Source organism: Narcine bancroftii, chromosome 6 (genome assembly GCF_036971445.1).
Source record: "Narcine bancroftii isolate sNarBan1 chromosome 6, sNarBan1.hap1, whole genome shotgun sequence".
NCBI classification, from domain to species: Eukaryota; Metazoa; Chordata; class Chondrichthyes; order Torpediniformes; family Narcinidae; genus Narcine; species Narcine bancroftii.
Genome location: NC_091474.1, coordinates 37,573,042 through 37,585,705, shown reverse-complemented (window position 1 = coordinate 37,585,705; position 12,664 = coordinate 37,573,042). Strand labels below are relative to the sequence as shown.

The following is a 12,664-nucleotide window of genomic DNA, read 5'->3' as shown; positions in this document are numbered from 1 at the left end:
GACACGGGGCGATAGGGAGGTGGATGTGGGAAAGGGGCACGGACATGGGCCGAGAGGTGACACGGATACGGGGCAAGTGGGGGACATGGGGGGAGAGGGACACTGACAAGGGGCGAGAAGTGGACACAGATGCAGGGCGAGGGGGAACCCTGGGGGGACACAGACATGGGGGGGGGGGGGTGACATGGAGGAGAGTGTTTCTAATCATGTACGTAAGAGTATGTTGACACTAGGGCAGCGAGGCCTTGGGGAAAGGAGACAATAGGAGGGGGCAGTGAGGAAGTATGGTTCCTGGCGTAGGTGGGTTTTAGGTGAGAGGGGGTGCTGAAGGTTTTCTGTCATTCACACAAGTACCATTTTTAAGGAATGGATGGATATTGGGGATAAGAAGAGGTATGGGTTGTTATCTGGAAGAGGCAGGTGGGTTTTGGAAGGATCTTTGTATTGGAAGTGAGTCATCTGGAAGGTGTGGGAATTTTGAACAGTGGAAAGAAATTCATCTTGTTGAATGAGGCTGTTTGGAGAGTAACTGGGGTGGAGGATGAAATTTTTGTTCTGGTGTTTGCCTACATTTTGATGAATGGCTCAAGCATGAAACATTGGTTTTGTATCTTCACTATATAAAGTACACGGTTTGACCTGCTGAGTTTCTCCAGGATTGTTTTTAATTCAATCACAGTGTCTGCAGACTTTTGTGTTTTACTCTTTAAAAAAAAAAATGTGAATATGCATTTGTTTTTTTTTCAAGGCTGCAATACTCAACAAAGTTGTATATTCACAATGCAGAAGTCTTGCTGAAGACATTTTTACCAATGCTTCAGATGAGAAATCTGATTACCGAATATATTCATTTGCTTTTTTTTTGTCACAAAAATCACGTATTTTCTATATATCCCATGTCAAAGACAACCTTCCCTCCCTATTTTTGGCCTCGACTGCCCGCCAATCCGAGCTCCAAATGCCCTGACTACAAATCCTCACCCCGGTCGCCCACCCATCTGAGTTCCTGACATCCCGACCATGAAACCTCGTCCCGGCTGTCTGCCCACCCCAGCTCCTGAAGTCCTGACTGAAACCTTATCTTGACTGTGCCCATCTGAGCTTCCGACACCCCGATCACTGACTTGCCATCCAGTTCCGAGCTCCTGACCCCTTGAACGACTCAGGTACTTACTGCAGTCAAAACTCTTTTTGACCAGATAAATTGGCCCCCAAAAATCAACTATCACATGAGTATATACGTTATTCTCTTTTTCGCCAGTCACTCATTGTTGTTTTGTGTGAATAAAGTGATCAGAATGTAACAGAATATTTCCACATTTTGAACTAAGTGAATGAAATTATTTACTGGGCCTTTTAATCGTATTTTAACTGAATTTTTTAAAAGTGAATTGAAGTCTTGAACTGATTAAATTTACCTTTTGGCAAACTCAAAGCAGTGTTCCCAGCTGCATTTTTGTAGAGCAGACAAATTAAGTCTTTGTCTCATTTGGCCTCAAAACCTAACGGATAGTGTCTTCACTGTCAAAACAAGACTTTACCGTCACACATGCCATGGGGGCAGCACAATGCTGTTGGGGCCAGTAACTGGGATTCAAAGCTGGTGCTGTTTGTAGGGAGTTTGTATGTTTTCCTCATGTCTGTGTGGATTTTCTCCGGGTGCTCTGATTTCTTCTCACTGTTCAAATCGTACCAGGGTTGTCAGTTGATTGGGTGTAATTGGGGAGCATAGGCTTGTGGGTTGATAGGACCTTTTATTGTGCTATGTGTCTAAATTTTAAAATTTAAACCTTGTGGAGATAATGTACCTGTGTCAGGTGCTGATTGAGGTGCAAAAATTGTGTTGGTGAGGACACGGTTAAGTAAATTTATCCTTCATTGCAGATCTTGCATTACCTGCTGCAAACCTTGTCCGACATTCATTGTCTGTTGTAATTTGAAGTTCACCAACCCTGAGTACATTACTTTTGGTAGTTCAAGCATTGTTCAAAACACAAATTCTTGTTTGTGAGCTGAAGAGGAGTGAAAGTGGCAGTCAGATGGAGGATTACTTTACATACGTTTGACCCAGTGCTATGTTCCTTTAAGGTGATTCCTAGTGTTGTTCCTTCTTGCCGATATGCTGCTGTACTATTTTTCTGACGGGTCAAGGCATCACCAGGGGTTGCAATGGAAGAGTTTGGAACCATGCCTATAAGACGTGAGGGTGATTATGTAAAGGCGTGGAACTCCTAATTTTAGACATTTTGCGAGGCCACTAGGGCTGGGAGCAGATATGTGGTACTTGGATTCAGTGCCTCAGTTGATGCCAGGTGTTTTGCCCACTAGCTCTTGCAATGTTTGAACAAAGCTCTCCTTGTATAGCTATGTGGTTGCTAGGCCATTTACAGAGGCTTTTGGCAGGATCTCGATGAATATGTTGTTATTTTAGAAGGGGTGGGGGTGAGTGAGATTCCTTGGAACACGGAGTCTTTCATTCCTGGCAATTGTGTTATAACTTGGGCAAAATCTTCCTAAAAAAATGGAATAATCTCTTATCAGATATTTATTTTACTGTTTTAAATTATTTCATTCTCTGGTGTTGGAGAAAGTCTCCCAATATGTGGATCCTGGATTTTGATAACCATTGTCCTCATTGACTGACTGCAGCCGAAACTAAACTCCACTCCTACAGGTTTTATTCTGAATCCACATTATCTTGATATTTGTTTATCACACTTTAATGTAGGAAATTTCTCTCCGAACATCTGCGACATGGGGAGCACAATGTGTGTTGAATCACGAGAAATTAGGAGGATTGGCCAGAAACAGGGACTACGTGGAGGCGCTCAAAGTTGGAGAGGGAAATGAATGATAGGGATAAAATTCCAAAGTCAAGTCTAATGTTTCAAATTTGAATAAGTATGTATTTTCTAGTGAAATTATTTAAATAAAACTTACCTATCACTGAATGTTGCCTTTCAAATCTGTGTTCAAGATTCATTTATTCATATTTTGGTCTCAGTATTGGCAATTTAGTAAAGCTAACGTCTTGCTGTGAATATTGGCTTTCATGTTTATTTCAGCTTAAAATTCAAGATTCAATTTATTGTCACGTAATGAAAATATTACACAAAATTCTGCTGTAAGGCAGACAGATTCGCCATCAGCAGAAATTGCCTGAAACGCCTCTTGCTGTCAGAGAAGGAGAAACAAAAGAGAGTTCCCTCAGAGTCACCAAGTATCCATGGATTCACCTCCAGTGTTTCTGTAGCCTCCACAGCCACACATAGTCCATTTCAAACCATCAGCAGCCCGAGCTTCAGATCTGAATCTCCAACACAATCAGGAACTCTTTGGAGCCCTCGGCATCCTCTTGAATCCCCAGTTCTGATCGCATCAGCCAGTCTCCAGCTATCTGCTGCTTAGTGTGAATCTGTTTGCCGCAGTTGCTAGCAGCCTGCAGCAACTAAATGGTGGAAGAGTTTCTTCCAAAGGATTTGGACTTACAAAAGGTCTTCCACAAAGTGCCACACATAAGGCTGCTAAACAAGATGGCTGATTGGCACGAAACAAACCAGTGGTGTTCTGCAGGTATCAGTGTTGGGGCATTTTCTTTTTGTGTTGTATATAAATGATTTGGATTATGGAATAGATGTCTTTGTAGCTAACATTTCAGAGGATACCAAAATAGTTGGTGGTGGGGGTGTGGGGGAGTTGGTGTTGAGGATTCAGAAAGGCTGCACAGAGACTTGGATAGATTAGGAGAGTGGGCAAAGTGTTGGAAAGTGTCGAAGAAATAGGCAGACTATTATTTAGATGGGGAGAAAATTCAAAATTCTGAGGTACAAAGGGACTTGGGATACTCGAAAGGGTAACCTCCAGGTTGAGTTGATGGTGAAGAAGGCAAATGCAATGTTGGCATTCATTTCTTGAGGAATAGCATACAAGAGCAGGGATATAACGATGAGATGCTACAGGGCACTGGTGAGACCTCACTTGCACAACTGTGTACAGTTTTGGGTGCCTTATTTGAGAAAAGACGCGCTGGCATTGGAGAGGGTTCAGAGAAGATTTACTAGAATTATGCCAGGAATGAAAGGGTTAGCATATGAGGGATGATTGTTGGCTTTTGCACTGTTGTTGGGAGTACAGAAGGATGGGGTAGGGGGAAATGGAACCTCAAAGAGGCATTTCAAATGCCCTGGACAGAGCAGATGTGGCAAGGATGTTTCCCATGGTTGAGGATTCTAGGACAGAGGGATAAAAGGACATTATTTTAGAATAGATATACAGAAAATGTTCTTTAGTCAGAAGGTCGTGTGTCTGGAACTTGTACTCACAGGTAACTGTTCAAGTGAGGTCATTGGGTGTATTTAATGCAGAGATTGACACGTATTTGATTTGTCAGGGCATCAAGAGTTACGGGGAGAAAGCCGAGTTGTGGGGCTGAGTGGGAAGATGGATCAGCTCATGATTAAAATGGCAGAGAAGACGATAGGCCAATGGGGCTACTTCTGCTCCTGTATCTTGTGATTTCAAACTGATTCAAAGACAATACATATCCTGAGTTCATTCACTGTTCCCTTCTGCATCAAGTGACACCAAGGGTAAAAATATAATGCCCTACAAATGAGGACAAAAGGCGAAGAACAAAACAAAATTCCCTTTTTGGTCATGTGGCATGTCACAGTTGAATAAAACCCAGTTGTTTTTTTCCATTTGTTCATGGGCTTGTGGATTTTGGTGACAATTCTAGCAGTCATCAACTAGCGCTAATTGCAATGAATATGATTGGCAATATTGATGGGTCTGAGTTACATAAAGACTGTACCGGGTACATGGTGAAGAAAGAAAATAGTTTCAAGCCAGTCGAAGGCCAGTACTCTGAAAGACACTTATTTTATTGGATAAAAGAGATTTCTGTTGGACACATTTAGCTAAGGGAACAAAAAGGATGAATAGATCCAGGAAAATGGAGGGAGAGATGGGTGACAGTGTTTGAACATCCTGATGTAATTTGTAAATATTACTTAATAGTTTTAATGTTCTCACGGGGTCACTGACCTACAAATGTGCAAAACTTCAAAATAAAGGTAAATGGAAATTACCTGCCACCAACTTGGGACCTGAGCATTAGGGGATAAAGGGCTTTGGCTCAAATGTTGTTCTGGTGTGAATTTTGTGGACAATTGCAGCTTCAGTTATGTTACTCAACAAAATGGTCTCTTTCTCCTCAGTTCTTGTTGCAGGCTTTGGAAGAAAGGGGACTCAATGGAGCTGGAGGAGAATGCGGTGCAGAGCAGCAGTGATGCTGCTCCCTCAGGGCAGGAAGAACCCTCTGAGAGTGGCATGGTCGTGGAGACATCTGAGGCTGTATCTGCAGACAGCAGTGATACGGTAACCACTCTCAGCATGGGATCTGAAGCAGACAACAGTTCCGGCATTGATTCTGGAGTGGGCCAGAGCTCTGAAGAATCCATGGTACGGCACACTAATTGGAAACACATATTTGGAAGCAATGGATAAAAAAAAATTGCTAACAACTAAAGTCACTTTACAGACATAAAAATAAACTAGAATCCTCTGCCCTTTAGGATCCTTGTGATCAGTTTCGGGAGGGGGAATGGGCATTGGAGCTTGTTAGAATATTCAAAACTTTTAAACTCTTAACCTGCCGTTCATTAAACATGTTAATTCTGGAAATTCTTATAATATTGGATCCAATTAACCACATTTTTTTGATGGTTCTCTGAAGTAGACAGCAGCAAATAATGTCTGATAATTTTAAGTATTAAATATTCATTTAATTTGTAATAGAATTGAATAGAAATGAAACAGTGGACAGCGCGGTTAGCACAATGCTGTTGCAGCACCAGCGACCAGGGTTCTAATCCATCGCTGCCTGTAAGGTTTCTTCCAGGTGCTCCATTCCCACCTTTCAAAACATACTAGGGGTGAGGGTCAGTTGGGTGTAATTGGGCAGCACAGATTTGTGGGCCAAAAGAGCCTGTTACCATGCTGCATGGCTACATTTAAAAAGGAAATTCCAGGTTCAGGCAGGTAGCATGTCATTTTATTATTTAATTAAGGGCAAGCAATGTTTCTGATTTAAAGGATCATAATAATGTAAGAACTGATCTCACTTCATAGGTAATATCATGCTTGTTTTGCCATTTTATGTAGTTTATTACATTTATTCAGTTAACTCATCAGGTTTTAAATTGTATGTAAAATTGCAATGTGTTAAGTATACTTTAGTGAGGGAGTAATTAAAGTTTGGTAGAGGATGAGAGGCTTCTCAGACCATATTGACCATATGACCTTTGTGTCATTAACTCTCAGGAAGACAAAGGAATTTTTTTTGGCAAAAGACATTTGAGACGATTTGGGGTTTTTTTTGTAGTTGGAAATAATGGTCCTTGTAATAGATAAGCTATGGGTTGCTTAGAGTTTTAAGATTTCAAGTCTGATTAGTTTGACTTCGACTGGTGGCCAGAATGACTGGGAGTATCAGTGGTAACAGGAGGTGAAAATTGTGTGTTCGTTCAAGGCTATGTGTTCAAGTTGATTTAAAATTGTACAGTTAACTAAAAGTGCAAAAATGCAATACTTTTTCTTTTGCCATGATATTTCAGGAGGTGGTTCCTGAAACCAGTTCCAGCACAGATGTCATCACTATTGCTCACCTACCAGATTCCTCCTCTGTTGCTCAGTCCACGATTGTGTCCAGTGTCTCCACAGTTACACAGTCCATCATGGTCTCTGAATCTGTCCAAGTACTGGTCCACTCTAGTGTTGCACCGGATGGAACCATGATCGTGTCTGATTCAACTGCCTCTACATCCTCTGATCTTGGGTCAGCTACTGATAAAATTATTGGACCTGAGGCCATGCAAAGTGAGTTCTGAAGAGGGTACATAAAGGATGTTCTACTGGTGGTTATTTATTCCAGAAATTTAAAGGTTTATTGTGGCCCATGAGACCCATGTAGCTCGCTTGTATAAATTAAATAAATTGTAATGAAAATTACATTGATCTGTGGGAGGATATGGTATATTTAAAGCTTGTTCATTGGTAATCTAATTTACTAGATTATTTTGATTAATAAAATTCAAAGTTGTAAAATCTTCCGCTTCAATCTGGGGGAAGTACTGAGTTTCAAATCCTTGATTAGGATTGTAAGTTCCATCCAATTTTCCTTGCCTTTTCAGTATTTTAGCATCCCCTGGTTGTTGTCAGATTTTTAAGGTGCTTTCAATTGATGACCCATTTCTTTGATGATCATGGTGACGATTTCTCCTCCTGCCAGGTTGTATTACTGTAACGAGTGCAGGAGATGAAGGAGCTGAAGCCACTCAGTATCTTGTACTTCCGGGTCCTGATGATGGTGAGAATATAACTATTGTTTCTTTTGTTGGAAATGAAGTTGTATCAAGGTATCCAATTGTCTGTAGAACAAGGAACACAGAATATTACAGCACAGTACAGGTCCTTTGATCTGCCGACCTATGTAAACCTGCTTCACAACAATCCAATTTTCCTCTGTCATACCCACAATCCTCTATTTTTCTTGCATCTGTATGCCTAAGAGTCTTTTGAAGTTCCAGTTGTAACAGCCACCAACCCCTGCAATTCATTCCAGGGACTCATTACTCTCTGTGGTCGAAGGATGAGAAGTGCATACATTTTTTTGGAAGCATGGTTTTATATTTAAGGTTATGCAATGTTCACTTGTTGAATTAGTTTTCTATTCTGCAAGTGTATAAAATACATCAGGCTTACAATTCACTAAACAATTCATTTGTTTGATTTGGTATCAGTTGCTTGGTGTTTTCAGTTGTACATAAAATCTGTAGTATCTCACTGTTCATTACTTGTAAGGATAGTTTGAAGGCTGCACTATTGATATGTGGAACCAAGTCAGATGTATGTAGTATTGAGCATCTGTCGTTTGGTCCCCATTTACCCATGATTTTGATTTTGTTTTGTATTCCTTTCAGGTGGACCTATTGATTCTCAAATGTCTACCTCTGAGATGTCCAGCTCCAGGCTTTCCAATATGTCAGGGGATGGGTTGGCAGAAGGGCCAACATCTACCTGTGCAGAGCACCTTGAACAACATGACCTGTCCAACTTGGAGGACATGATGGAAGTAGTTGTGGTACAGCAGTTCAAATGCAAAATGTGCCCATACAAAAGCATTTCAAAGGACAATCTTATCAATCACATGAAGGATCGACATCTCAACATTGGTAAGTGTCAGTTCAGTGCTCAACCTGCACCTTCTCGCATTAATTTGTTCTCTCGTCAGCAACATTTTAACATAGTTTTATGGAATTGAATTTTTCTCAACATTTTTCCTTGCCCTCTCCATGCTCTATTGCATGATCTCAGCTTTCAGATGCCAATACTGTTTGGAGAGGGTTTTTAGAACGTGTGAGGAGGAATTTTCACTGAATTAAGCCTTTTATCATTGTTGTTGATTTGAATTGTGATCGTCAGTTTCGGGCACTGGTCCAGGTAGCATCTTGTAAAAGAGCTTTTGTTTTAGATGGTAAACCAGAATAAAGCTGCTGTCTGAACTCGCCAAGGTACATTGGCAAGGAGCTCCTACTTTCCTGAGGGCAGATTGACATCCTTGCTGCCTTCAAATGTTAATTCAGACTTTTTGACTGTATTAGGACACCAATCTGATTCCAGCTCACTAGCCTGCATTTCCTCTATTCTTTGATGCAGACAAACCTCCCCTTCACTTGTAGCCTTTTGTGGGTACTATTGTAGGAACAGAAGATTAAACAAAGGGCCTTTTAAAAGGATGCCAGAGTTGTTAAGAATGGGAAGGAGAAGGAATCAATGGATAATAAGCAATACTAGACTATTTTGTTCTTTCTTCACTTTATAGGAGAACAATTGTCACCCAGTTCCGGAGGTCTAATAATCAAAGTGGCAAAAAATAATGTTGAAGGATAAAGAAAGTGTATGGTAAAGCTGGCTGCATGTGGAATTTCACTTTTTTCCCAGATGAAGTTACCAAAGGCAACGTGTAGATAATAAATGGAAGGGTATTGGGACAAATGCTTCAGCATCTCTATTGGTAACAATCTTAGAATGGATATGGAAGGCAGGAAGTTAATTTTGTGTCTCTGCCAGGATAGGCAGGTGAAGCAGAAGGTGAAGGGAGGAATGATTTCTTGGGATAGTGCTGTTAACCAATTGAAACATGACAGATCTATTCAGAAAAAAATAATTAATTCAGGTTACAGTCCAAATGTGCCTGGACCAACTCTATTTCTCTGTAATTAGTTGATTTTTTTATCACGCATTCTGCCTGCATGTCAGCCACTTCAGAGTATGCTGTTTGGCTTGGATGCGGACATGCGAGTCCCACCGCTTTGACAAGTTTTGGAGGATTGTGGACAATGCTGTTGGCTCAACTGGAAATTAATCTGCGATGCCTGTTGTAAGATAGCAACTGTTCAGTGGAATATTTTTGCAATGAGCAACAAATAAATAACTTTCAGTTAAAATACAGTACTTTATTTTTCTATTCTTTTAATGCTCATTGTCTTTCAACATTCTGTCAAGAGGAGGAAGTCCACTGTCAAAGCTTTTTCTTCATTGGTCTACTTCTGATTTCTCTGAATACAGGGTTTTTATTTGTTGAAATGGCTGTAGAGAATACCTCGTCTACACTGCAATAGTGGAACTTGGTAAATTACAGCTGAATATTTGATTTGGCTTCCATTACTTTTATTTAGGGGGTTTTCTCTGTAAAAAGAGAGGGAGAGGACGGCCAAGGAAGCAGAATGTATCACCAAGACCAGAGGAGAGCAAAGCCCAGGAGGACAAGGAACAAGAGCAAGAAGATGAGGAAGATGATATTGTGGATGCAGGTGCTATTGATGACCGAGAAGGTAATTTGCCCTTTGATGAGTGCAAGTTCAGACTTGTTCTTTAATTTCACTGACTTCAAGAGAAAGTTAGCTGCCAATAAGGTTAAATGGAACCTACCAGGGAATATCAGAAAGATTGACTTCTGAGGATTGGCATCCAGAAACGATCAAATCAATAGTCTACAATCTGCTTTCAATATTGATACCATTTTTATCTCCAAAGTTTGTATAGCAACCAATATTGGAGATCAGCTTTACCCTTGTTAATTTAGTATAGCCTCAATAGAGCAATCTCCTAAAAGATGGATGGAGAAATGTAACATTTGCTTATCAAAATAAGGAAAAAGTACCATTGAAATAAAAACTAGAAATGCTGGAAGTACTCAGCAGGTGAGGTCACATCTATCGTCAGAGAAATGGCAAATATTTCTGGTTGAAGGCACTTTGTTCCAATGGAAAGGAGACAAAAGAAGCTTTTGGGCTGCTGGAAGGGGATGTATCTTTGAGTAAAATGTGACCGGGGGGATAAACTGTGAATAAAATGATCTGGTCAGTGAGTTAATGGGAGCAATTAATAAGTAAGAACATGGCCAAAAGTGTCTGAGTTGCTAAATGCTTTATATCTGCTGGCAGATCAGACTGGGCATATCCTTCACTTCCAGTAAGGGGAAAAAAATAAAAACCAGCCATCTGAGACATTATCACAAATGGATCATTGATACTGATTAAGAAATCAAGTTACCTGAAGTTGTGAAATTCATTATTCTTTCCAGAAGTCTGCATTGTGCCCAGATGAAAGATGATTTGATTTGACCTGAAATGTTGACTTTTTTTCTTCCCATAGATTCACCCTGACCTGCCAAGTGTTTCCAGCATTTTTTGATTATTTAACATTTCATAACCCATTGTTTGTCAAGCAAAAGTATCATTCCATCAGTTTTGCTAACTTGCTGGTTTATTCCTTCAGTTGGATAAATTGCCTTGTCTTGAATAGATTTTAATTTGGAAAATAACGAGCAGCGACATGGATCCTGGATTTTCTCACCATAATCAGTGTGGATCTCCTCCTCAATCTCCATCAGTACTGGAGCACCACTTAGTCCCCACTCTACTCACTGTACATCTACGACTGTGGCTCGATATGACAACACCACCATTTGCACATTCGCTGATGATACCCTTGGTATATAGAAGAGAGACTGAAAACTTGGCGGAATGGTGTACTAACTACAATCTCATACAATGTCTTTAAAATCAGGGAGCTGATTGCAGACTTTAGAAAGGGAAATCCGGGGGTGTATGATCCAGTGATTATTATGGAATCTGAGGTGGAGAGGGTGAGCAAATTTAAATTCCTAGGAGTCACTATCTTGGAGGACTTTGGTGGACATAACTCACTAATGTCATCATAAAGAAAGCACGTCAGTGCCTCAACTTCCTCAGGAGTTTTCAGAGCTTCATTATGACATCGGAAGTCTTTGCAAACTTCTACAGATGTGACGTGGAGTGTCCTGACTGATTTGATATTGATTTCTTATTATTATGTTTTGTATCCAGCTATTATTACATGTATAGAAAACTTTTAAATAATTTTTTTTTTTTAAAATGTGTGCTGACTGACTGCATCATGGCACCAATACCTCGGAGTGGAAAGCCTTGTAAAAGGTAGTGAACACAGTCCAGTACATCACGAGCAAAACTCTCCCTACCATTGAGAAAATCTGCATCGAATGCTGATGTCGGAGAGCAGCAGCAATCAAGGGTCGCCATGACCCAAGACATTCTCTGTTCTCACCTTTTGGAAAGAGGAATAGGTCCCACAAGACTCGTACCACCTGATTCAGACCAGCTGCTGTCCCTCCACCATCAGACTCCTAAACAACAGATTCATTTGGAGACTTGTTTAAAGTTCTTAATTTGCACATAATTTATTACCAAATTCTTTTTCTTCTCTGTCTAGTCTATTGAAAAGTTTCTTTGAATTTCCCTATTTTGTATGTGTATCTCGAATACAGTGTACAATTACCGATGAGTATAAATTATGCCTGGCTCACAGGAAAAAGGATCTCGGGATTGTATATAATATCATGTATATTCTATGACAATAAATTTGAATTTTGAATCTCTCTCCCGATAGCTGACAGCGATTATAACCCAGCAGAAGATGAAACACGCGGAAGACAGCCAAACTACAGTCGTAATGTCACTACGTCAACTAGTGACCGGCCTCGCAGGCGACCAGGGAGACCTCGCAAGGTCTTGCATACCGAAGCTGCATCTGGTAAAAATCTATTCCTGTGAGCTGTCATGTGACTTTACTCCTAATAAGCACATTGACAAACTTGGTGTTTTGCCCGTTGCTCCTTGTTCCTCGCTGTACATTACTACAAATAGGGTAGATGGTCGTGAAAGGCTCACAGGCCTTAAGTTTAGGTTTCCATGAATTCTTGGCCACTGTTGTATTTAATTTTTTAATATGTATCAAAGACCAGAAAGTTTCAACTGTTTTTTCAATGTTATCAAATTTTCTGCATTGCTTAGTTCATCTATGACATATCATATTACATAGAATTTATGTAAGGGAGCAGTTAGGAGGTAATCAAACTTGTCATCTGATTTCCCAATCAGTTATTTATGGTGAAGATTTGGTTTTAGTTTCAGTTCTGCTGCATCTGCTACTTTGCATAAGTAATTAGAGATAGTATTTTCACCTCTGGTGCACCTGATTTCATAGTCTTGAAATATAAGAAATGCTTACAGACTCTAATACTTTTATGCTTGTTACCATA

General features: G+C 40.3%; 1 protein-coding gene across 3 annotated transcripts in view; it reads left to right on the top strand.

The window, feature by feature from the left end:
• Positions 1-12,664, top strand: part of znf335 (zinc finger protein 335) — a 91,231-nt gene that overhangs the window by 476 nt on the left and 78,091 nt on the right. The window contains exons 2-8 of one of the 3 annotated variants that reach the window (XM_069884653.1): positions 2,729-2,901; positions 5,220-5,463; positions 6,618-6,879; positions 7,292-7,369; positions 7,983-8,234; positions 9,741-9,896; positions 12,013-12,156. In XM_069884653.1, coding sequence (XP_069740754.1) covers positions 5,254-5,463; positions 6,618-6,879; positions 7,292-7,369; positions 7,983-8,234; positions 9,741-9,896; positions 12,013-12,156 — 1,102 coding nt within the window. In that variant the 5' untranslated portion in view covers positions 2,729-2,901; positions 5,220-5,253. Of the gene's footprint in view, positions 1-232; positions 2,675-2,728; positions 2,902-5,219; positions 5,464-6,617; positions 6,880-7,291; positions 7,370-7,982; positions 8,235-9,740; positions 9,897-12,012; positions 12,157-12,664 lie in introns of those variants that run through there. The other 2 variants (XM_069884655.1, XM_069884652.1) reach the window with 2 other exon arrangements.